This window comes from Arvicola amphibius, chromosome 7 (genome assembly GCF_903992535.2).
Source record: "Arvicola amphibius chromosome 7, mArvAmp1.2, whole genome shotgun sequence".
Lineage (NCBI taxonomy): Eukaryota > Metazoa > Chordata > Mammalia > Rodentia > Cricetidae > Arvicola > Arvicola amphibius.
This window is the reverse complement of record NC_052053.1, coordinates 3169695-3196307: the sequence shown is the minus strand read 5'-3', so window position 1 is coordinate 3196307 and position 26613 is coordinate 3169695. Positions and strand designations below refer to the sequence as shown.

General features: G+C 36.1%; 1 protein-coding gene across 1 annotated transcript in view; it reads left to right on the top strand.

Moving 5' to 3' along the window:
* Fsip2 (fibrous sheath interacting protein 2) overlaps positions 1-26613 on the top strand; it is a 71039-nt gene that overhangs the window by 13192 nt on the left and 31234 nt on the right. The window contains exons 9-16 of the mRNA XM_038338201.1: positions 790-876; positions 6902-7017; positions 7939-7975; positions 8918-9021; positions 10739-10802; positions 12495-12552; positions 15767-15800; positions 17582-26525. Coding sequence (XP_038194129.1) covers positions 790-876; positions 6902-7017; positions 7939-7975; positions 8918-9021; positions 10739-10802; positions 12495-12552; positions 15767-15800; positions 17582-26525 — 9444 coding nt within the window. The remainder of the gene's footprint in view (positions 1-789; positions 877-6901; positions 7018-7938; positions 7976-8917; positions 9022-10738; positions 10803-12494; positions 12553-15766; positions 15801-17581; positions 26526-26613) is intronic.

Sequence of the window (26613 nt, the reverse complement as noted above, 5' to 3'; positions counted from 1 at the left end):
TTCTCTGCAGTAGCAATCTTTTATTTATCTATTTATTTATTTGGTTTTTCTTTTTTCTTTTTTTTGGTTTTTCGAGACAGGGTTTCTCTGCAGCTTTTTTAGAGCCTGTCCTGGAACTAGCTCTTGTAGACCAGGCTTGTTTTGGAGCCTGTCCTGAAACTTGCTCTGCCGACCAGGCTGGCCTTGAACTCACAGAGATCCGCCTACCTCTGCCTCCCCAGTGCTGGGATTAAAAACCGGTGCCACTACCATCAGGCCTTGAATTAGCAATTTGAAACATTGCTTCATTATATCTTCTTTAGGAAACAGCATATTAATATTTTCATAATTCAAAGTGACAAGGAATAAAGACATTAATTTCAGAATTGTATAGCACTGTAGTAATGTCTTTTACCGAGTGAACAAACATATGAATACCTATATACACACCTATATATTTTTGCTTTAATCATCTGTAAGTCAAATTCAAGAATCTCAGAGTCATTTTGAGCTGATAAATCTTCATCAATGTCATTATGCCGACATGTATTCCTTACAGAAATTCAGGGTTAGGTATAGGTTTCCTTCTTTCAAAAATAGAAATAGTCTCTCCCAGTACATCTTTTAAGTTAAAGACATAATATCTCAGATATAATCACCTCTTTCCTTTTTCCATTTCTCCATCTTCTCTCTGTCCCCCAAATACTATGTACAGATTAACAAATACTTACTTCCTCTTGAGCACAAAAGGATATTTGGTCTTGGGTAATTCTATTATCACCACTAATATTGTCTTATTATGTTTTTAAGCTTCTATGAAGAAGAAAAAGAAGCATTTAGATGATATAAAAATAGTTTATCCTGATGGTGAAGATAGGACATATAAAGGAACATCAGGTAATTGAATATTTTAATAAATACCAAGTATTAGAGTAGTGATTTGGTGGTAGACTGAATTGGGGGTAGCCTTCGCTTTGATGTGGGTGAAGCTCATTCTGGTAACTGCATGTTGAGATGCCTTCCATGTACTGATTTCAGAATTTAAGCTCTAGATAACTTATTTAGTACTTTCATTTGGTCCTCAGACTTTCACTGAAGAACAGTCAAATGCAGGATTTATTCATATTAATTACAAATCAGATTGACTGATTATAAAATACTTTATATCCTCAGAAGGATTTTAGAAAACTCGGAAGTATTTCAGGATATTGATTCTAAGATAAAGTGAACATTTGTCGAGCTATCGCTTTCTATCATTCTTACGCTGAGTCACTGTGATTTTTATCTGAGGTCACCAGTTTATACCATCAATTCCCAAACAAGAAGTACTCTAATGATAGTCATGAAAAGGAAAAAATTAGAACTGATTAATATGACACTTCTTTCACCTAAACTCTCAAGCTACAGTTAACGTGTAAACTTAGAGTAACCTTGAAGCATACTGATTAAAACCTAAAAAAAAAAAAAGAAAGCCCAAGTTTTCTCTTATTTATGTGTAATCTGCTTGATTTTTACAAACTCTAGAAACCTGGCATAAGGAAAACGCTGCCCAATCCTCAGCTATCTAGTCTGCCCCAGGGCCCTCTGAATCTGAACAGGTACCCAGCTGGTAGAATTGTGAGGGAAGGATGAGGAGGTGTGGCCTTGTTGGAGAAGGCGTCACTGGGAGTGAGGCCGCTTCTAGGTAGCAAAAGTCTCAGCCTCCATCGCAGGGCCCTTAAGGAAGTCTTACTCTCCCCTGCCAGCAGCTGCCACCGCGAACTATGGCTGCCTCGGTGTTTCATGCACTGTCCGTGTTCTTTGTTGTCGCCGTTCCCGCGTCTCATCCTTAGCCCAGGCTGGCATCAAGCTTCTAGCTGTCCTGATGCCTCAGCGTCTGCTGTGCTGCTATAACAAGCAGAAGCCACCAGAGCCTTGCCTATTTTCAAGTTGGTTTTCAGTCTGGCTATTGTTTTTATTATGCTCTCTAGGCAGTTTTATCAGGGGTATTATAGGTTATAATATTATTTTTCTTCAGAATAAACAGAGTCAACATTGTCTCTCCTTTATTGGAAGATAGCATCCTTACTACTATATTCTAATATTCTTCTCCTTCAGAATTTTCTTATGTACTATATCTATATACATCCAATATCCAATAACATAGTGTGGTAAATTTTCCTTTTAATTATGAAATATGTTTGCAAACTTAAGGAAAAACTGTATTGTTTACCTTGATTATTACCACTGCTTTTCTTTTTATTACCTTTATGCAAGATTGGTGTCTCATTTATAACAGAATTTCTAGCAATAAATGAACCTAGATTTTTGCTGTTGTTGTTTTAATCTCATAATCTCATTACTTCTGAAGTTCATTACTTTCATTTAAAATAAATTTTAGGTTGACAGTTGACTGTTTTTATTTATACTTTTAAAAACCCATCTGGGACTAAGAAACTGGCTCAGACTTTGAAGTGCTTGTCACACAGGTATAAGGACCTGAGTTCACATCCCCAGCATTCATGTTAAAGTCCCGAGTTCCTAACTCCAGTGCTAGGATGGAGTGAGCGAGCTAAATGTTTGCCTGGACCTCATTGGCCAGCTGAATAGATGAGCTCCAGGTTCAGTAAGAAATTCTGGTTCCAAATATTAGAGTGGAGCTTGATCTAAGTAGACACTTGTCGTTGACCTCAGGCTTCCACATACATGTACACACACTTGAATATACACCACACCATGTAAACATATACACACCATCACAGACATGTGCACATGCCACGCACATGCCGACACTTAGACAAAATATTCTAGTTTATTGATTTTTCATAATCCGAGCAAAATACCTATAATATTTTAATTACTGTTCATATATCCAATAAGATATTATATAAGTCTTCTGTGCATTGCTCTTCAAAATCAGCATTAATGTTTTATTTTGGCAGATTTTGTAATAGTTTTTAAGGATTTTTAATTTTTTCCTAATAAATATTTAAATACATATAGAACTGAGGAGGTGATCGTAAAGCTTTATGTGGCCATGACTACCACTTTCCAACAATTCATGAGCCATTTTTTGTATGTCAGCACTTACCTGCTGCCAAATCGTTATGAAGTCCATCACACATATATCATCATCATCAATACGTCAATATGTAGTCTGAAAAGAAAGGAAAAATTGAAAGTATGGGATAAAATTACCATTATCACATTACACATACTAATAATTTATAATTCTATATCCAATAATTAAACACTGTTTAGATTTTCCACAATATCAAATGTCAAAAACTTTTCAAGTTAGCTTGAACCTCATTGACCAGAATAGCAAATATTTTGTTACTTTTGCCTCTTCACTGTGCATGGACTCCAATTTAGGGTTTTTTGTTTTGGTATGGTTTTGCCTTCTTTATTAGTGTATGGTAAATATAAAACAATAGATTTCCCCATAATTTTTTATTATATATATAGACACTCAAGAACAGAAGTCAAATGATTGTCTAATAAATAAAAATATTATTTTTAAACAAAACCCATCATACCCTCATGGAGAAAGTTATGGAGAAACACACCTCGACCTGAGAAAGGTTTTGCGTGACAAACCTATATCTAACACTATCTGAATTCAGAGCTCCAAGCTCTTCTGTAAAATAGAGAACTGGACATGGTGCCCACATTCTGAACCCTGATACATGTGTAGTGCTTGAAGTCTTAGCAAAAGCAATAAGAAAAGGTAAGGAAATTAAACGGGGATAAACGGTAAAGAAACAAGCAGCATTGTTACTTATAGTCAGCATAGTTCTATATACAAGAAGACAGAAATGCTCTAACAACAAACCAGCATAGATCTAAAGAAGACCCTCTGAATGTGGGTGACAGTTGTATGGCTGGGGCAGACTGAGGGGCCACTGGTAGTGGCAGATTTATGCCTACTGCCTGTACTGTCTTTGTGGAACGCATTCTCTTTGGAGGGACATCTTGCTCAGCCTAGATATAGCAGGGAGGGCCTTGGACCCTCCCCAAAGCCTTACCCTTTCTGAGGAGTGGATGGGAGGTGGGGGCTGGGAGAAGGGAGAAGGAATGGGAGGAGTGGAGTGAGTGGGCACTGGGATTGGCACGTAAAATGAAAAAAGATAGTTTGTTTTCTTTTTTAAAAAATAAAATAAAAAAAAAGAGAATTGAAAAATCTCTATTGATATGGACCAGCATAATTAATATTGTGGAAATGATTATATTATAAATTAATCTGCAAGTTTAATGTAATCCTTATCAAATTATTATGTAATTCTTGAAATTGATAAAATAACCTCCAAAATTCAAATGTAAGTACAAAAGACTCTAATTATCCAAACAATCCTAAGCAAAAAGAAAAATGCTGAGAGTATCACCATGCTGAATTTGAAGGCATACTACAGAGCCATCGTTCTGGTTGGTTTTTTGTTAACTGAACACAAGCTAGAGTTATCTGTAAAGAAGGAACTTCAGTTGAGGAAAAGTTCTCATTTGTGTAGCCTATAGTCAAACCTTTGAGACATTTTCTTGATTTATGATTGATGTGAAAGAGCTCAGGATGTAGTGACCTCCCTGTGCAGCTAATCCTGGGCTGTATATGAAAGCAAACTGAGCGAGCCAAGAGGAACAGCTCAATAAGCAGCGCTCCTCCATGGCTCCTGCTTCAGTTCCTGATAGACTACAGCGGCAAGATGAAATACATTCTTTATTCCCAAAGCTGCTTTTGGTTAAGTTTTTAATTATAGCAGAAGAAACTTAAGATAACCATAATAACAAAAATAACACAATACTGCCACAAAAAAAGAACATGTAGAATAATGGAATAAAACAGAATATCTTATAAGTCGACACTACCAAATAGCCAACTGACTTTTGACAGAGTTGTTAAAAGTCTGAACTGGAGAATACAACGCTGAGTTCAGCAAATGGATCTGGGAAAGCCGGATATCTACAAGTGGAAAAATAAACTAGATGCCTAAATCTTGCCTTATACAAAATTCAATTCCAGATATATCACACAAACACAACTGCTAGATAAAAACCTGTTAGTTGAAATATTAAAGACCTAGCCATAGGCAAGAATTACCAGATGTGATTGCACAGAATTGAATGACTTCACTTGAAATATGTTTTAGACAATAGGATGATTAAATGGAGGTCTGAACAGAGTAAACTCTTTTCAAACTACACGAATAAATCTTGGGTTAGCATTTGGAATAAATACATTCACACACACACACACAAGAAAACAGTAAATCAACCAATACCACCTGTAAGTAAACTAATGAATAGGCACTTCTCAAAAGATGAGGTATAAATGGCCACCAAACTGATGAAATAAATCGTCAACATCATTAGAAAAATGCAAGAGATGGAAATCAAAACACTGACAATTCTTTTCCACTCCAGACTAAATTGCAGTCATTAAAAAACAAACAACAACACACGCTAATGATGGTGTGGGCTTCAGAAAGCGAAGGAAGTCTGTCTCGACGTGCTGGTGGGAACATAAATCAGTCTGACCACTCTGAAAATCTGTATGGATTTTCCTAAAACCTTAAAAACAGATCCACCACGTAAACTAGCTAAATAATTTTGGGGTATTTACACTAAAAACTCAAAGCAAATCATACAGAAACCTGCACATCAATTGTTTATTTCAGTACTATTCAAAATAAATTATGAAATCAAGATTGGTGTCCTTCAACTAAAGTATGGTGTGTTTGCACCGCAGAATTGCGTTTAATCACACACGTGGTGATGTAAAACAATGCGAGGAGCCAATGTTTGCACTGTAGCGTTTGAAAGTTCGTGCAAATCTAATTTCCCTTAGAAATTTGCTTCAATCTATGAAGTCACTTAAACTCAAGAAATAATTTGTGTCTGGTACATTTTTGCAGAAAATATTTTTAGAGAATCATTTATTTATTTATTTATTTATTTATTTATTTGACAGTAATTTACTCACTTTTTAATTATTCATAAGTAGGAGTTGATATGTAAGTTTTCAAGAGCATTGTCTTTTATGTAAGTTTTCATATCATCCCTCTTGTATTGTACTTCTTCCTTAATCATCTGGCAGTTATCTGTGATCTCTGCTCTGTTGATTGATGTCTTTTCCTTTCCCTGCTCAGTCTTGTTTTTCACTTTTACTGAATTTAGAGCCGCCTGTTTGTATCATTACTTTTTTACATTTTTACTATGTCTTTAAATGAATTATTTTCTATGCTTATTAAGTATTGATAGGAATATGTGAGTGAAGAGTACTTATGGCCCACTGGGTGACAGATATTATAAAATGGTGATCACTTTGATAAAGTTTTTGAGGTTACTTAAAGTTATAATTACCATATGGCCCAGGTAGTTTTTATGATAAAGATTTATTCAATTTAACTGAAATACAGAGACAAATCAATAGTTTTATAGATCAATATGTCATATTTACCTATTGATATATTAGATATATATGTATAAAAATTCACAGTTCTTTTCAGAATGGCCAAAACTGAAAACAACTAAGATGTCTTTGAATTGATGGTAGACTACAAAGTATGGCATATCTATCTACACAACAGTATGTTGCCTAAAAAAATCGTTTTACTTACCCAAAAATAAAAGCAAAGGAGAAGTGTACACACTGTATCATTTCATTCATGCAAAATTTCAGAAAATACAAAATAATCTAAAGAGTTATAGATCAGTACTCTTGGGGCTGGAAAGATGGATTAATGACAACTACTGTGGAGAACATTTATATGAGGAATCCCAATATATTAAATCACTGATTGAATAATACTTTCAGTTGTTTGTGTATCTTTTAGAAGTATTGTTGCTCAAGAATATTTAAAATTTAAATAACTACTTTAAGGAAATACAGTTTGTTGCACTTCACAGCATGTTCAAAACCAAAGGATTTCTTCTCATTTACTCCTAGGACAAACATCCACTGTTGTTAATCAGTCTCAGAGTAGTTCGAAGAACGTCACGAAAATATCAGGATCCTCAGTTGCTTACCAGCCAGAGTTACAGAACAGTAATTTAGAACAAAAGGTAAACATGTTTCAAATGATACTAACCATATCATGGGGGCAGGGGGAGGGAAAGGGGAGGAAGTGAAAATTTGTAGTAGTAGTAATAATAATAATAATAATAATAATAATAATACTTAAAAAGTTCTATTTACACATGAGACCTCTTTTACTAACCTGGCGTTATTAGGGGAAATGAGTTCTTGCAAGAAAAAGTGTTCCACTCCCCAGGCAAGGAAGTGTCAGCTTAGCTCTATTACTCATGTACTGTGAAATTTAACAGAAGCAAATCCACAGCCCATTATCAACAGTGATGATAATGCTGCTGTTTGTTGGTAATCTAAGAAATGTATGCTCATGTAGGCCAAGCACGGGGGTAAGCTAAAACCTGGAAAAATAAGAAAATTGTTTCAATTTTCTTATTGAATTAAGTGCAAATTGAGTTAATTATATGCAAAGGTGAGTGAGGCAGCACCCGTCTTGAGGACCCATTATCTAGGGAGCCATGAAAAAATATTTCCTTCATCGGGAGTGACTAATTTTTACTCTGGATCTGGTCCTAATGAATATTTTAAATAAGCATTTTATAGTGTTGCAGGATGTTTGAACTGGTAGAAGTATACCTCCCTGTATCCTGTTGAATGACTAAGTTTTGGAACTATACATTGAATATCTCACTGTGCCTTTAAATAATTACAAACTGGAAGAGGAGTGAGGTCTGTACTGCTAGAAACTGAACTCAGTGTTGAACTAGATTTGAGACAGCAAACGGTATTCTGGGAAGCCAGTGATATGCACTGTGCCTGGTACACGTTTGGTGACAAACTCAGAGCAGGAAGAGGAGAAAGCATCTGGATTAATTCGATTTTCTGATAGAAGATAAAAATGTCTTCCTGAAGTACTGTTACTTATGAATATTTTTATTTAATGTTTTATCATACAGAGAAATGGAATGACGAAAAGAACCAGTGATGAGAGAGGTAAGGTTGGACAGCGCTCCTCATTCTGTTATTAGGTGTAACTATGCTCCACTGTGTGGTTTAAAAGTTGGACAGCGCTCCTCATTCTGTTATTAGGTGTAACTATACTCCACTGTGTGGTTTAAAAGCGTTTTACCTGATTTTAAAAGGAATGATTAGTTCGACTTTTTTATTATTGAAGTAGCCTTCCTCCAATCACTTCTTTCTCTATTTAGTTCACTGCACATCTTGCTGTGAAAAATAATCTTTCTCTCTGTCCCATTTCTCTTCTGAAGAGGTGACTGCTGCCTCTTCTCTCTGTCCTCTCTCTCTCTCTCTCTCTCTCTCTCTCTCTCTCTCTCTCTCTCTCTCTCTCTCTCTCTCTCTCTTTCTCTCTCTCCCTCTCTCTCTCCCTCTCTCCCTCTCTCTCTCCCTCTCCTCTGTCTCTCTCTGTCTCCCCCTCTCTCTCCCTCCCTCCCTCCCCCTCTTCTTCACCTCTTCCCTTCCGCAATCCACTAAATAAACTCAATGCTCAAACTATTAGAAAAAAAAAGAAAAAAATCTTAAAACAGCTTTTTGTCACTTAGCTTTTTGCCTAAAATCAATTTAAAATCCAGCTTTGTTTATTTTCTTAGTACACTCTGTAAGTTGTCATTGCAGACTTAATCCAATTAAGACGGTCCATTTTGTCAATGGGCCCTGTTTGTTTCGTGAGAGTAAGCTCTTTCGCTTATCACAAGATAAGGATTTCAGACTTATTCTTTGGAAGCATTTGGGAAGAAGTGACAACTAGAAAGATATCATCCTTGGAGAAGTTAGCTTAACTTAAATAGATTGCTGACTGTGATTATTCTGGTGAGGGTAGCAGTTTAGTGGGAAGAACGTTAGAGCAAGCCTGCAAATTATGATTCTCCTTTGGAACTACAGTGCTTTCATTTTTAAAACTATTTCTTATCTCTCCAGTCCCTTTAAACACATCAGCTAGAGATTCAGTTATTTCAGCTCAAAATTCACCCACAAAGTCTACTAGACTTTCACACGCATCTTTGGGGCCTCAAAAAGAAGAGGTATGTAACATTTATTTTACTCTAAATTGAATCAGAATAAATGAGATACCTTATGGTCATTTTAATATATGAAAATGCCACTCTTTAACCTTACAGTATAACTTAATCCATGAACTTTATCATACGATTGTAAAAATGTAATAACCCATGGTAGGGTTGTACCTACACATAACCCTCAGAGGACTCAGGTGAGCTTCTTGGATGGTTTATAATGACACTGCTTTATCATTTTTTTAGTAATCAGATAATCTGCACATAAAGAGTTATCACTGGGACCCTAATGTATAGCCATTACATATGAAATGAATATTATTTATAAATTGTCAACCTATTATCTTAGGAATAAAATCAATACACGCAGTCACAATATTATCATGGTGTTTATTATGCTAAGGAGTTTACATGGTTTTCAAAAATTTTGATAGAAGATATTTAATAAATTATCTCCAAATGAATTATTCATATTAAAGTAGAAAATGACATAATTTTATGTGACCCATAAAGCAGAAGAGTTGACATCAAATAATGTAGAAAAATGCAGAATATCTAAAATGTGTTATGCTCACCATGATGGAATGCCTCTGAGATACATTTTACTGTAAAGAAATATTTGTTAACTTACTTCTGCATAGTTAGTTCACTAATCTGTGGTGTCACTAGCTTTATTAAATTGCTATCAGGAAAAACTTTACCTGCTGGAATAGCCACATTGCTTACCATACTTTAAAGCCTCTAACTTTTAATAAATCAAGTTTTTTATTATTTCTGTTGAAACTGTAGCCACACTTTGGTTCCATCAATTTTCAAAACATCACAAGGAGAAGGAGGCCAAAGGGCGCGCGTCAAGTGTGTTCACGCGATTGTAGTGAAAACTGGCATGGTAACCTATAGTGCTGATTGACGATTGCAGCACTCCAGGCTGCACAATGAGAACATCACTGCGCTACAGACAAGGAAACAGCTCCCCTCCCTACACAGAAACAGTATGTCTGAACTGTGTTCCACCTCTCAGACTTTCCGTGTTTCTCCTTAATGCGGAGCAGATGCTCACGGATACCAAATTTAACTGTTCTGTGGCACTCAGTGCAGAACCTAAAGTCACCAGAGATGTTTCTTATTGCTTGCTTTCACATTTCAAATATTGAAAAATGGAGATGCTTATAGTCATCTTTTTTTCCCTGCAAGCATGTATAGTGCCCAGAAAGGTACAGGAACTCACAATCACTCATGGAGGGTACATGCTCTCTTTTTCAGCACCACTGAATTGCTACCCTACCTTTTATTAAATTAACTACTTTGCCTTCTTGATGTGTTAATTTAGGGTCACCAGAAAGTGCTGTATTGTAGGAAAGAAGTACCAGAGCAGGGACACAGAACCTTCCTCTTATATAAGACCACATAAGTTTTCAGTTTTCACTCCTAATGCCAATTCCAACCATATCTAATTTCATTAAATTTTCTAATGATACTGTATTTGACATGAATAAAGTATATGGTGAGTATCAAAGTTAAGAAATCATCAGCTGTGTGAGTCATAGTATTGTGGACATTTTTATTATATTAATTTTAATTCTATAAATAATAGGTATAAAATAAGCACAAAATAAATATTTCTTAAGATGGAAATTTGTAAGAAACTTAACAATATTAAATTTAAAGATAGAAATGCAAGTTGGTGATAAAAATTTGGAGAAATCTCTTGTTGCTGTTTATGTAGAAGGAGATGCAAGGGGAGTGGAATGGAAGACCAAGCAAAAAATCAAGTTACGTTGGAAATCTTGGTGAGCCAGGTAAGCATCAGCTGGAAATCTTGGTGAGCCAGGTAAGCATCAGCCGGAAATCAAGTTATGTTGGTGAGCCCGGTAAGCATCAGCTGGAAACTGTGCAGCTGTTAAAACAGTCTTCCACCAGTCACTTGCTAAACCCATTCCAAATTCTCTGCTAGTTAATGTTTGAACGCAGTGATTTCTGCTTGGTTTTGTACAGTGAACTGAACATAGATGGAAAAAGTACTCAGGACTGTTTCTTAGAGCTTTGACCCTATAATGAAAGAAACAGTCTAGACACACACAAACCAAGTTTATAAATACAATAAAGAGTGTGAATAAAAACTATGTCATGTATGAGGAGAATGGGTTGGACTATTATTTGAGGCATGAGGAAAGAGTTTTCTGATTCTGGTTATTTCTTTTATTTTTGAGGTTTTGCTACAATTACATCCTTTCCTCCTTTTTTCTTCCCTCCAAACCCTGCCATATACCCTGATTTCCTCTTATTAATAAATATACACATAATTAATGTATATATACATACATATATATTCCTAAATGCTTAAGTACAACATGCTTATTCTGAATAATGTTACTTGTATGTTTGTTTTCAGGGCTGAGCAATTGACATGCTCATCCCTGAGTCCCAGGGGAAGACTCTTTCTCCTGCTGTCGACGTTCATTAGTTACCCAGAGTTCTTTGTGTAGAGTTGAAACCTGTAGTGATGAGCTCTCTTTGAATTGTTTGAATGCAGTGCAGATGTTCTGAAGAAAGACTTTGTTTATGACTTTATTAATCATAGACAGAAACAGAATCATATTATGTTACATACAAAGTAACTCAGACATTTCAGTGGAACAAGGCAAATGACAAATCGATAAACAAGTACTAAGGAAGCATAACCCAAATCGTATATCCCATGATAATTGTTGCTGAAAATATTACGGTAAAGCTATTACATTTTCAAGATACACGAGTAAGCTTGTAATTATAGGAACATGAGTTTTTGGTTTTCTACATTTAATACACGTTTCATTTGTAAAAATTATTTGTGTGTATGTCTGTGGGTGCACGTGAGCAAGTTCAGGGTCCTGAAAAAAATGAGCGGATGGTATTGGATCCCCAACTGTGGGAGTTTCAAGTCTTTGTAAGCTGTTTGGCATGGCTTCTGGCAACGGAACTTGGGTTCTCTATGAGAGCAGTATGCGCTCTAACCCGATGATCCCTCTTTCCAGCCCTTATAAAGTCTTTAATGTGAGCATGGTAGTGTGATTTTGAAATGCTAAAGAAGGATGTCTATGTGTTTAGGTGAGTTGCAAAGAAAGATTTCAAAGGATTTACCACAGACTCAGAAGAACCTTTAAAAATAAGAAATACAAATGCAAGGTTCTCCAAAGGAAATGACCAAGGCAACAATAGTCCAGAGGCATTGGAAGGATATTACAGTAGAATATTAAACTTGACTCTGTCTATAGGCCATATGACACACACAAAAGACTAGGCAACGAGAGGTGGTTAAGGAGTTCAGGTTTTACAGTATATTGAACTCTGTGCTAAGAACTTTGGAAATTGCTGCGTAATATCCTGAAAAGCTTGTATACTAGTCAGTTACTAGTGAGAACAGGTTTTTTGATGATGATGTTGCCATTTTAAATGCTACTGAGGATGAATATAAATTATTGTTTTCTTTTCTTGATGCTTAGGATCACAGGGTGGTCCTCCACCCCCGGGTATTTTTTCTTCTCCTGTTTACTCAACTATGTAAGTATCCAAATTATTAACATAGAACTTTGCATTCATATTTTGGTAACCGTGTAAGTACATGACTACATGAAATCTTCTTTTTGTAATCTACTTAGATTTACTGAAACCTCATTGCTTGAAAACTTGAAGAGTGAGCTTGAATTGTAGACAAAGTGAAGGCCATCCTCCTTCCTCCTATTCAGTCCTCTGTTCTCCAAACCCAGCATCTGTTCCCTTAACTTCAGGGTTTCTTTATATTTCTTGCTCAAATATTTACCTACGACTTTTGAAACTATGAGCTTCTAAACACTGATAAAATTATTCATCATAGCCTTTTCATTACTTGATCATCTTTCTCTTTCTTTAAAGTTTTGCAGTGTTGTCCAAAATAATACTAGTGTTGGAAACTGCAATGTTTCGAGAAGAGATGCTAAGCAACAAAGCTTTTCATTTCTCAAATATTGGGGAGCAGATATTTTAGCATTTTTTCAACTTGAAAAGAAGTGACTACTGTTTTAGAAACACTGTGATCTTTTAAAAAATGTTTGTGTGGGGGCGCACGTGTGCATGCAGGTGTGGGCAGACAGAAGTCAACATCATCGGTTGTCTTTCTCTTCTCTTGATATTTTATTTTAATGAGGCAGAGTCTCTCTCTCTGCAGCTGACCCAGGTTTTATGTATGGTCTCAGGATCTGAATACAGTGTTCATGCACAGCAAGCTAGTTGCAGAAAGGACTGTTGGCCCAGCAACCCAATGCTAAAAATTTAAAAAGAACTCAACAAATCAGATGAAATATAGACTAAACTGCACACTTTACAAGCCTAGATTCTTATGTAAATGGACATACAATAGAAAATATCTCTGATGACAAATGATTTTTATGTTTGAACTAAGCTTTGTCAATGATGACTTTGAACTTGTGTTTGATGAGTGTCAATATGTAGACCTCGGTGCATGGTCACAGAATACAGTGCACTGTGTTATATCAGAAAGAATGAATCTCACCCAGACAACTAAAATGATGAGAAAAGAAGCCCATCGTGTGCATACAATGATTATTTGTATTCATGTGACAAAGAAATGCTAGAGGAGGAACATTCTAACCTCCTTTACTGTCTGGTCAGACTCTATTCATCACAAGTACAAATTTACCTATGTATCATGAAAGGCTTAACCGTGAGGACCCCACATTTGTTCCCATATCACCTACCTTTCAGCTCCTACTTATTTGTTCTTTTAAGAAGTGTAACAGCAAAAGACTGCTGTTAGAAATGAAAATTCATAACATAGAACATAGATAAAATGTGTCAGCAGTGGGAGCAGAGCTGTAATAAGTAATCATCAGATGATTAAGTTTGAAATCCTCTGCCCTATAGACTATGCTCAGACTCTCTATTAATTGTTTATAAAGTTAAATTTCAAAAAGTTCAGGACATTATTATTATGATAAAATTAGCATATAATTAATTACTTTGTCAGCAACACATGAGCAAAATTTAAGGCAAGAAACCATTCAAAAATAGTCTTCATTTGAGATTTGGTATACATAGGCACATCATTATAATCTATTTATCAAACATCTATTGAGAGCATGCTGTATTTAAAGAACAATGCCAGATGTTAGGAAAACAGAATTATAAGGAAGCAATATAGGCCAGTTTAAAACACCCTATATTATATTCATATCATTCTGAAATAAATATGTTTGAAATAGTGTACGTTTTCATTTTTATAAGTATTGAAGAATTATGGTTCTGACTGTTTTTGTCAGTGTCCATTTCTTTCATGAAAAGAATGAATTTTTGGATGTCTTTACTTTTCCATTATCTTTGATTTTATGGCTCGCTTTAAAAACAGTTGCTTCTGTGGAGGGTGCTGGGGATTTAGTGATGTGCCTCATTCATGCTAGGCACCACTCAGCTACTCTGACAGCTTAATATAGTTAATATTTAAGTCCATATTTCAGTCATTTCTTTATGTCTCTCAGAGGTCTTTGCTCCCTGTTTGGACACATGGTATACTGTCAGTGAAGAGAACATAAGGACTGTATTCTATGCCTTAGGACAGAAAAAGTAAACTAAAAGTTAAGTTTAGACAACCAAAGTAGTGAATAAATTAAAGAAGGAAGGTTTGGAACTTGGAGTTTATAAACAAACTAAATCTGAGAAAAGTTCTAGTCTGTGGACTATTGTCACCTCCCCCTCTCCTGTATCTTTCCTCTCTTCAAGCATCTTTCTCACCTGTTTCTTCTCTCTCTTTCTTTCCCTCCTCTCTTCTGCCTTAGTGCTCACCTAACTCATCATGAACTCAGTCTTTCTACCTCAGTCCCCTAGCTAGCTGAAAATCCAGCTACTATGCCATTCTCCCCAAAACATTCCTGAGCTGGAACTATTGAAGTATTTTGTTTTGTTTTGTTGCCACACAAGTAAGTTGCAATATTTAGACAGATTTTTTTCCACATTTTGTTTTAGATTTAGAGAAAAATAATTTTGGAATGTATTAGAAAGAGATTAGGCAAATAGTTCATGTTTAGATTGATTAGAAATAGATGTCTAGACTTATTTAACATAATTTTTAATTACTGCGTTCTTACACATTTTTATAAATCTACCTTTTATTATATAATAGTAAATCTAATTACAACACATGAAAGGATGTGTTCATCACATCATTGCGTGATGATGGCTGAAGCCAGCATTTAATGCAGCCAGAAACCCATCATTCTAGCCAGTAGGTAGTGAACGGTAGTCCACACGTTGTCTTTCTGCTGTGAGATGTAGCAAAAAGAGGATGGGACTTTAGGATCTGAAAATGCAGATAAAGGGTTACAAGAGGTATGATCATAAAACCCACTCCTCCATTGTCTCTGCTAGCAGATAGGATAGACTGATCATCAGTTCCTTTTCTTATCCTGTGTTACTCTCCAGAAAACAGGAAAACATACATATCAAAGGTTTATTAGAGTTCCAACTACCAGACATAGGTTGTTTATGTAATATGTTGTTGTTCTACTCTCCTGAGTAAATAAAGCACATTTTTGAGTCTACAGACCCATCTCTTAGGAAAACATTACATAAGAACATTCAAGAAAACAAAGCAAAGTTTAGGGTATTTTGTGTTTATGTAGAACTCTCATAAAAAAGAAACAATAAGTAATATGAACTTTAAAAGTATTTTTCATAAATCATGTATTCTAACGTAACAAATCATAACTATTTCTTAACTTTTCAGGCAGCAAAATCTACAGAATTGCTTGCAGGATAAAGTATGTATCAGAAAATTCACTGATAAGACAGTATACTAATTGCCATATGCCATTCTAGAAAAAATGTAAATCAGATACAAATAATCATCTGCTAATATTTGTTGGTCATACCCTTTGTCTTTTCTTGTATTAGAAGTTAACTTTTAGATAATTTTAATAGTTTCCTTTTAGTGTAAAGTTGTTTTCAAAAAATACTCTTGGTGCTTTAGGACAGTCTCTTGGGTATAGCACGGAGAAGCATTCAGGGACCTAGCCCTGAGAAGCAGCATGAGATAACAGGATCTCATCTCTCATGAGATATTATTAATCATTGTAGCTTTGCAGATATTGATGGTGAACTCCGAGAGACTGAGTTGAGATACCTGAATCTGTCTTTAGCAATTCTCATAGGAAGAACCTGCTACCAAAGATCACAGGTAAAGGTACTTGCTCACCTGTGAGTTGAGACTTGAGGCAGGAAAATAAAAGAAGGAATATTTTAATAACATATAACTCTGTCTAGTCAGAGTAGTCAGGGATATTAAGAAATATCACTGCCGTTGGTCTTTCCCATGGAATCCTGCTCAGTTAATCAGTCCTAGGGCGCACACAAAGCTCCTGCTTAATAGAATTGAAAGAAATGGAAGAACTAAGATTCCTTTAACCTCATTTTGTTACATGCAAAACTTCAGATGTTGCCTTCTTTTTTATATTACAATTGGAAATGCTTTATCCTTCACCTAGTTTAAGAACATCAGTATGGTTCTGTTGCTCATTATATCTTGTATAAGAAAATACATTAGATATTTTAATGTTTATGTTCAGTATTGTTCATTTAGAGTAAGTATCTCCTATCTTAAAATTTATGATTTATTAATAGAACTTTCAATTAAGGGTAGATTTATGTAACCTAGATTTTTATACTTGTCTTGATCTGTGCTTATCAAGACATTAGTCATCATCTACAATAGTAGTAAAAAATTATTTTAAGGAATTGGGGGATTAGAGCTGAGTGGCCTTTCATTAGGCACTTCCTATGAGCTTCAAAATGGATCAGCAGAGAGGGTGCTACAAAGATTTTATCTTTTCTTGTGATGTTGACTGTAGATATATTTTGGATGGGAACAGCCTGCCAGCCTTTCTATCATGTCTTGTATTTTCATTCATCTATTTTCTGCTTTCGTAGAATATTTTTACTGACAAGTCATGTTAGCTACACAGCTAGTTCAAAATGTACTAATTCTGCATTCCATAAAAACAGACTGTGTACTTATTGCTATGGCATGGAATAGATACTAAGATGATTTATTTTTCATCCTGATATAGAAGTTAGACAAATGCTTCTGAAGACTTCAAAATACTTTTACTATATCCTTTTGGAGAAATACTTTGAAACAATTTATCTGTTTTCAAAATATATCACAGCTCTGAAATCACAATGTTTCTTTTCTAAAACATTTTGTGAATTGTGACTAAATAGCAATCTGATAACTTTAAATTTAAAGGTATTTACTCAAGTTATGAATGTTGGGAGATAATTTTTATAGTTTCTTAAGGTATATAAATAAAATGAAATTTTATGCTCAAAATATTTCCCTCTGGTATGAAATAAAGCAATTTAAAACAGTTTGAAATTATGAGTAGATTCTCTCTTTAATTTTCTTAGAAATGGTGCTGGTATTCTACTTAAGACATTATTATTATATAATTGTTTAACATGAAAATTGAATGCTATCCCCATATCTTCCAAATATGGAATAAATGTTTATACGACTTCTTTTATCTGAATATCTTCTTTCTAGATAACTTCTGAAGAACTAAATGGCATAATTCAAAACATAATGACGTGGGTTGTAGCCACAGTGACCAGTATATTATATCCAGCCATCACAAAATATGAAGAAAGAGTGCAGAGCAGTACTTATCCAGTGTCTGATGACTCAGACCTTTCTTCGGATAGCTCCAGTTTCTGTAGTACATGCAGTGAGGGCTTTACATACAGAAGTTTCACGGCGAAAACATTTCCAGCAGAGCCATGTTTATTTGCTGGTGACACGCCAGTGAAGAAACCACCCACGCCTTTGAAACCCCCTTCAGCACACGTGGAAAAAACAGTTATTGGCAAAACATATCAAGTGAGAGGACAATCGATATCCTCACAAGTCAATTACAACAAAACCAGCCTGGAATATCCATTTCCTAAGATAGGAAGCAGCAAATCGGATAGTCACCTTTTACCCTCATTAGAAACTAGCACTAAGAAATCTAAAGATGCTACCACAGAAACAGAGAGTTTAGAGATCCCGTTTCTGTATGATAAAAAATCAAAAGCCATGGATCAGATAAAAAACTTAAAGAACGTTTTTGTCAACTTTAAATGTCACTTGAAAGGAGAAACCCAACTTATTTTAGAAAGTATTTTTCAGGAAATCATGTCTGACCTAACCCAGGCCATCCCTTCTCTTTCCTCTGTGACTGCTGAAGTCTTTGTGGACCCGTGTGACACCGAAAGGGAGGACATGCTCTCCAATGTTGACATATGCTCCGTAGCTTCGGAGATTGTGGAAAACATGCTTGAGAAGCTGGAGTCGGTCGTTGAGAGAAAGTGCGTGCAGATAATTTCACAAGAAGATCTAACCGTCGATATGAAACCCAGTTTATCAGCTAGTGGTGAATATTACTCATCCTTGGATACAAAGCCTTCAGAAGAAACATTGGCTTACACCTTGGAGCCAATGTGTGATGTTGCAGATGATATGGTGCACGCCATCTTAGAGAAGTTAATGATGCTTGCATCTTATAAGAAAAGTGAACTTCCTCCTGAAGACACCACGAAACATTTCCATCAACAAATTAAGACAGAGTCACCACATAAATTCTATCAAAAAACTGACCAAAAGACTAGTTCTGAATCTGATGCTGCTAATCAAATTGTGAAAGAAGAAATACAAAACTTAATATCAAATATTTTTTCACAATCCACTCTAGTTGGTTATGTAGAGGAAGCAATAAGCACTATACTAGGCTATGTACAAACTGAACTTAATAATGAACGACTTATTGCATCTGAAGAAACAGTAGTACTTCTTCAGCTACTGGACGATGTCTTAACTCAGCTTCACCGTGTGCCAGCAAAAGCAGATGTTAAAAAACATAGGCAACCTAGAGTAAGAAATCTTCCTGCTGCTGAAGAAAAGTATAGACTCACTGCCACAAGGAACTTTAGTGGTCTTAGAACTAAAAAACCATTTCCCCCTATTAATGTCCCAGGCATGGTTCTTTATTCTGAAGACGATGATGAGGAAATAGATAACCTTGTGAAAAGTGTGCTTGATTCATCCTTCACTGATGAAAAAATAAAATCACAAGAGCAAGTACCTAATTATTGGCCAACAAAAAGAGATACTTGTTTTGAATCCAAAAGAAGTCATAAACTACCAACAAAACCTACATGTCAAAGTAAAGTTGGATCTCATGACTGGGGATTAAACTTGGAGTTATCTCTTAGTAGTGAAGACATTGTAAGGACAAAGCACTGCTTGACTAATGATCCTTCAATTTTCAGCCAAGATCAAAAGTATCAAATACAAAAGGCTTCAGAAAACATAGTCAAACACATTTTAACAGAAATGCTCAAGGATATGTCTTCGGTTTCATCTCATCACCCAGAAAGCAAAATTGATGAAGAAACCTCTGCTTTTGTCTCAGAAAAGTCTCAAGGACTATCAGATCAAGAATGGATGGAACAGCACTTCTCGGGGTCAGAAATCTGTGCATTTGCACGTGAAATAACAGATTCTGTGATAAATATACTTCATAAGGCTTTAAAGTACATTCCTAACACTATTAAAAATGCCATTTCATCTGTTCATCAAACTTGTCCAGATCATTCTGCTACTCCCCAAACAGCAAAAGAAATACCAAACAAAACGCCATTCGGAGTATGGTTTGACAGTGAAAAGAAAATGAAATATTTATCCTCACTCAATGTAGAGACTGACAAGTCTTCCCAGTTAAGATCTGGAGGATGTGAACCTAAGCGTGTAAATGATATCACTGATAAGATTATTAATACAATTTTTAAAAGGCTGAAGTTATTTGTGTGTCCAAAACTGCCGATAGGTAAAAAATCTTTACTGGTAGAGAAATCATTACATTCTCAACTTAGTACTTACACAATGAAAATAGTTAACATTGTTTTAGATGCTATACAGACTGAACTAGAACACAGCAAGATAGTCCCAAATCTTAGGGAGGCAGACCATACCAAGTGTCATACAAGCAAAGGGTTGTTTGCTGATTCCAATGAAAGAACAGACTCCCATGTCAGAAGTGTCAATGACATTATGGAAAGTCCATTACTAGCATGTATTTGTGAAATGATATCAAGTACAAATGAAGATCAACCAAGTACTTCAACTTCTACAGACAAGGCAGTACCTACAATGTTATGTGGGTCTGACAATATTAATAAACAAAACATGTTGTCAAGTAAGCAGGATAAAAGTTCTTTTCGACGAATCTTGGCTACACCTTGCCTTCACCACAGTGTCAGTAATGGAAAGGATACGAAAGAGAGTCCCAAATTGCAGGTGTTAGATGAAATTGGAGAAACACTGCATGAAATGTTAAGCAAACTCACAGGTGCCCACCCTGATTCTCAACCATCTTGTAGTAAGCAGAGCACAGAGAAGTCAACTAAGGATCCTCCAACACTATCTAATGTTCAACTCATTTCCAAAGCAATTCTGGAATACGTCCTTGCAAAATTATGTGATATTGACATAGATAGCAACATTGTAAGTTCTGGATTGAAAACTGTCTCAGAATCCCTTGACATTGATAGCCTATCATTTGCTTCAACTATGGAGGAAATGGCCAAATGCACGAACATCATCTCCAACTTAATTTCCAAAATGATGACGGGTAATAAAGATACTGCCAAAAATAAAGCAAAAGACGATATCCCAGGGTCTTCAAAAACTGAGAACTCAAAAGAAATGTGCCCAAATAAACTGAAGACCGTTGCCTTAGATATTCTGAACATGGTTTTTACTAAATTGGAAGGGTTTGCCAGTGGAACTATGGAAAATGATGGTGATCTCAATGATGAAGATAAGAAAGAGAATGAGACAGGTTGGGAACTTGAAAGCGAAACTTGTCCCACAGATTCCCATGATAAATCATTGCAGTCCACTTTATACACTCATGCGAAAAGGGTGTCAAGCGCTATTCTGAAAGCCATTCAAACTGAATTAAATATTAACCCATCAGATTGTAAGGAAAATATAAAAAGCTCACCACAGGAGACACAAATGCTTACAAACATAGTTGATTTAATTTTAGATGTAGTATCTAAAGATATGTTTACTGAAGCTGAATCTGAGAACAAAGGCATTGAAAACTACAGATATCGACCAGTTTATGGAAATTTCCTTCCTGGAGGAGCTGAATCAGAGTCATTTCTAGATGATGACACACAAAATAGAGAATTCAGCAGAGATATAACATCGTCCAGGGAAGAAACTAGGAACTTTTGTACTGACCAGTGGGTTTTAGAAAGAACCTTAAGCAAAATTGAAGTGAAACTCAAAGAACCACACAAATCCCCAATTGTTCCTATTATAAGAAATATTTTAAATGAAATTTTTCAAAATGCTTTAATCAATCAATTAAATTCTATTTCCCTCTCACAGCCTCATTTTAGTGGTATGCCTCATAATGTTCCTGTATCAACTACTCAAACATCTCAATTCATGGATCCGCTGATGGCCCCTTTAGTGTCTGACTCAGACGTGACTGTAGTGGTAAACGATGTTGTGAGGACCGTATTTCACAAGCTCTATTCAGCTGCCACAACAGAAAAACATGTGAGTGAAAGGAGCTGTGAAGCCATCATCTTTTCAGCCAACGTTGCCTTTCGTGAGCATGCCTATCCAGGAAACGGACCTGTCCGTGTGTTCAACGAAAATCCTTGTGATATCCAATCGAGCTGGAATGTTGACAGACAGACCAAAATAAATGTAGTTGAAGATATTGTACAGGCAATATTAGAAAATTTAGAAACTTTTGCTGCTTCCAAAGTAGAATCTCTCTTTCATCCCCAAGTCGACTTCAGAGTTCCAGTGACTTTGCAAGTACAGCAGGAAGAGGGAATGTTAAGCCAAACATCAGGCGAAGACTCGCATTCTGATAAGCAATTTCCCTGTTGTTCAGTGAGTCATAGTAACCCAGGACAGATGGAGTCGTGGTGCCAACTGTCTTTTTCCAAATTAAATATTTACGCAAAAGAAGTGGCTAGGAAAATTTTACAAGGTATCAAACATGAGTTGGATAAAGAACAAGAAAGTCCTCTCCTGACAAATAATAACCTTGTGGTTTCCGAGAACATTGCAAGTCAGGTTGTTAACACGGTGCTTGATATTGTGTCATGTAGAGGCAAGTGTGAGAGCACCAGTTCCAACACAGAAAACTCTTCAGATGGGCACGATGGAGTTATTGAGAGGCTAGTCAATAAGGCAGAATATCGAAAAATACTTGAGTTTCAAATTCAAGATACCATTGAAGGGATCTTACGTGATATTTATGAAAACATTATATATCAGAATAATCTCTCATTTGCCACGCCCACTCTGCAGTACAGTATTCTTAGCAAACACTCAGAAGCAAATTATGAACCAGTTGTTATGGGAACAAATATTATCCCTAAAGTGTCAGTTCCTAAGACAGACGTCATCTTGGTATCCAAAGATATAGTGGATATTGTGCTTCATAATCTTAGTTCCTTGGTCATGCTTGCCATAAATGCAAAGGATTCTCCTTCCTCGAGATTGGCCTTCTATGATATGTCTCCAAAATCACAGTGCCAACAACCTCTTTTTATTACACAAAGAAATGAAGAACAACCAGGGTGTTTTTTACACCCAAAACATAAGAATTTAGCTGAAGCTGATGTTTATCAGGTGCATGCGGAGAGAAATGAAGACACCAGGGAACCTGCGCCTGACCCATGTGAGGAAAATGCCAACTTCATTACAGACACTATTTTTAATCGGTTACAGTCTTTTGCAACAGAAAGAATAAATTCATTAATGACTCCTGCCTCTCAGTCTAAAAAAGAAAATGTATTTGTTAGCCCAGCATTTGAAAATGGTAAACAAGATGACAGCTTTTTTCATGAATCAGACCAATTTGAATCTGATGCGAATGTCCTAAAATTATCAACCACCAAAACAGACCCTAGCCAAGAGCTTGCAGAACCCATTTTTGCCAGTTGCAGAGAAGGTTTTGGAACGGCAACCCACTTATCACAAAGTAGCCTTAAGGACTATGCTGATTTCATTGCCAGTGCTACTTTGAAGCTCATTAAAAATGATTTAGACTTAGAGATGCAAAGTGTGCACACATATTCAAACAACATTTTATTTCAAAAAAATATCATTGTGAGTGAAATTGTTGATAGCATCCTAAAAATTTTGCACAATAAAGAATCTTTAAGGGGTGGCTTTTTATCATCACCAGAGAAGCCTGGGTGTTCCCAGTTAAGCATATCAAATGAAGTCTTACTGGGACACGAAGGGAAGGAAAAAACGACCACATTACCACCGTTTACAAATGACCCCTTAGAAGAAAACCCAAAAACAACAGAAAAGGAACTCCAAAGAGCTGTCTTGGAAGAAGTATTTATGAGAAAAGGAGAATCAAAACCAAGAGAAAAAACTGAAATATTTAGTGCAGTAGAAGAGGTTTTGAAGAAGTTGAGTCAAAACATAATGGAAATCATAGGCCACTTGCCACCATTTAATGAAATGCCTTATATTGTGTCTAAACCTAAAAGTAAAACATCAACTATAACACAGAAGAAATTCTTTCAGTCTCATATTAACAGCCTATCAAATGATATACTTGAAAATATTTTGGGAGAAATGCACTCTGTAGTTGTGACATCATTGTACAAAAATACTAAAAGCTGGAGAGAGGTAGAAATGCGTGACAACAATGACATCTCATCAGCAAAACCACCATTTTTTAGAGAAACTAAGCCCGCAAGGAAAAGAAGTAATTCCCCTAGATTCGGGGTACCTCAAATGCATCTTTATGCAGATAATTTAAACGTTCTGGTGTTAGAAAATGCTTTTTTGCCATATTCACCACTGCAAATTGGAAGATACTTAGTTCAAATAGTTCTTGATAAGTTGTCAAATTTTGTTTCCCTGCATCTAGAAGAGAAATTTCCCCCTGAAGGTAGTTATGATGACATGTACCTTCTTCGGCTGCATAATTCTAAACTTAGCCCTAAGAACAGCCCTAGGCCAGGATGCAAAACAAGTTTAAAAGCAAGGTCAAAAATTACCTCTCTCTCTAAATTAAAAACAAAACCACATCTAGGCATTTGTAGTACTAGGTCCAGAAGCAAGACCAAATTAGGTGCTGGAGAGAAGACTCCAAGAGAGAACCGATCCAAAACTGCCATTGGGCTGCCACAAACTCTACCAACAGCAGATGCCCAAACCATACTGAAAATCAAGCTACCAGCTTCAGAATTAAGAATTTATGCCAAGAATATAATAATTGATATTTTAGAAATAATTATGAAAGAACTTGAAAGAGTAGCACAAAAAAGAGCCATGTTAAATACAAAAGCATTTCCCACTGATCAAATTTTTGAAGCAAGAAAAATTGTTAATGAAGTGCTGCAAGAACTGTATGCTACAAACAACCACAATTTGGCTTCTCCAAATAACGTCTCAAATCTAGGTGATTTCCACCAACCAAAGCAAAATATGAGTGCAGGATTCCCACCTGAGCAGCAGGCATGTTTTTACTTAGAAAACGTCTCCTCGCAGCTGGAACAGATTTTTCCTAAAGAAGGCATCTTTAAAAAAATGTTTGACAAGTGGCAAACAGAAACAAGTGATACAGGAAATGAAAAGTCTAAACTTTTAACCGTAGCTGAAAACATTTTGACCGAAATTTCAATTAAAGCCAAAGATTTGGAGTATTCACTCTCGCTTTTAAATTTACCGCCTCTCGAAGATTGTGAAAACAGATTCTATGATCGTTTTAAAGGTGGATCTACTAGAGCTGAGGATACAAAAGCACAAATCAATATGTTTGGACGGGAAATTGTTGAAATGCTATTTGAAAAATTACAGCTATGCTTCTTGTCTCAGCTACCTACTCAAGATAGTAAGGGGATCCTACCAGGCAGGAAGGAACGCCTTGCTGCTAAAAGTAAGCTTAGTGCTCCAACCAAGCACATTCTCAGTGGTCTGCAGACCTGTAACACAAAGATGAAAGATGGAGTGTCTATGAGCCACCAAATTGTGCAAGAGATTGTAGAAAGAGTCTTAAACATGCTAGAGTCGTTTGTGGACTTGAAGTTTAAGCATATCTCTAAATATGAGTTTTCTGAAATAGTGAAAATGCCTATAGACAATCTTTTTCAAGTGCAACAGAGACAATTAAGCAAAAAAACGTTGCCAAAGTTACAACCATTTAGAAAGTTTAGTGATGAACACAAGCCAAGTACTGAGGTAGCCAAGGAAAATGTGCAGAGCACACTTCTCCGGGTCCATTCTTTCCATTCGGAACTACTTAGGTATTCTGTCACTACTGTCAGTGACATGCTTAGTATAATCAAGAATAAGCTAGACAGAGAAATAAGCCAAATGGAGCCATATCCACTGAGCATATTGAAAGAGAACATTGCTGCTAGTGAGATCATTGGTACACTGATCGACCAATGTACTCATTTCAGCGAGTCTTTGATCACAAACCTTCCAAACAAAAGCTGGTTCAAAAGGACTGAGAATGTTTACATTGTTAACCAGGTTGAATTTGCATCTCACGTGAAAATGCCTACATCAAAGGTGAGAAACACCAGTGTGAGGAGTCATGTTCCGCAAAGGAGTGTATCTGGCTTGGGGGTTAATTCAGAGAATGAGACCAAAGAAAAGTATGGGATGACAACTAATTCCCTCCCACACACAAGTTCCTGTGTGGAAAATGAAGCTAAAAGCTCAGAGTCAATGGGAAGGCCCAATTCAAAAGCTGAAACATCATGTTCTAGAAACAAAGAAGAAGACCAAAGTCAAAGGCAATCCAGCTTTGGATTTTTTGAGGAAGTCACAAAAGGGAACAATTTTCTCCCTGAAGGCAGTGTGTTACAAAAATTGTTTAAGAAAGCAAATGATTCCACAGAAGAATCACTGAAACAAGTTATGTCATTCATTGAAATGGGGAAAGGGGAAAACCCAAGGGTTTTTCATTATGAGACCGCAAAACCCATAGAGCCAAGTGAAATTAAAACAAATGCTTCCCCACTCAGAATATGTGTAGCAGCAGACAATATTGTTAACACAGTGCTCTCGAGCTATGGCTTCCCTCATCAGACACACCCTGAAGAAAGCCTGGAGACCATGGGACCATTCTTTATGTCAGGACAAAACCCTTTGTCTGCAGTATATGGAGGAGAAAGGAACGAGAAAAATTTGCTCAAAATGTGGTGTCAGCGAATGGCCTGCACGGATGATGATAAGAGTAAAGGTCTTGAGGCCTGCCAAGAAGATCTTTCTTTATTACACAAATGGAAAAACAAACACCCCAAGATGACAGTGGAAGCTTTGGGAGACACTGACACAATCGCTTTTGTTGATCATGAACTGGGTCCAAATGAAATGCATTTGGTGGCAAGACATGTCGCTACGTCTGTGGTCACACACCTGAAGAACGCCAGAGCTGCAGGTAAGAAACAGATAAGTTAATTTTTAAGTTGAGATAATTTTAAGAAGACAGTAAAAGGTATATTTAAAAGACCTCCTGTCTGAGAGTC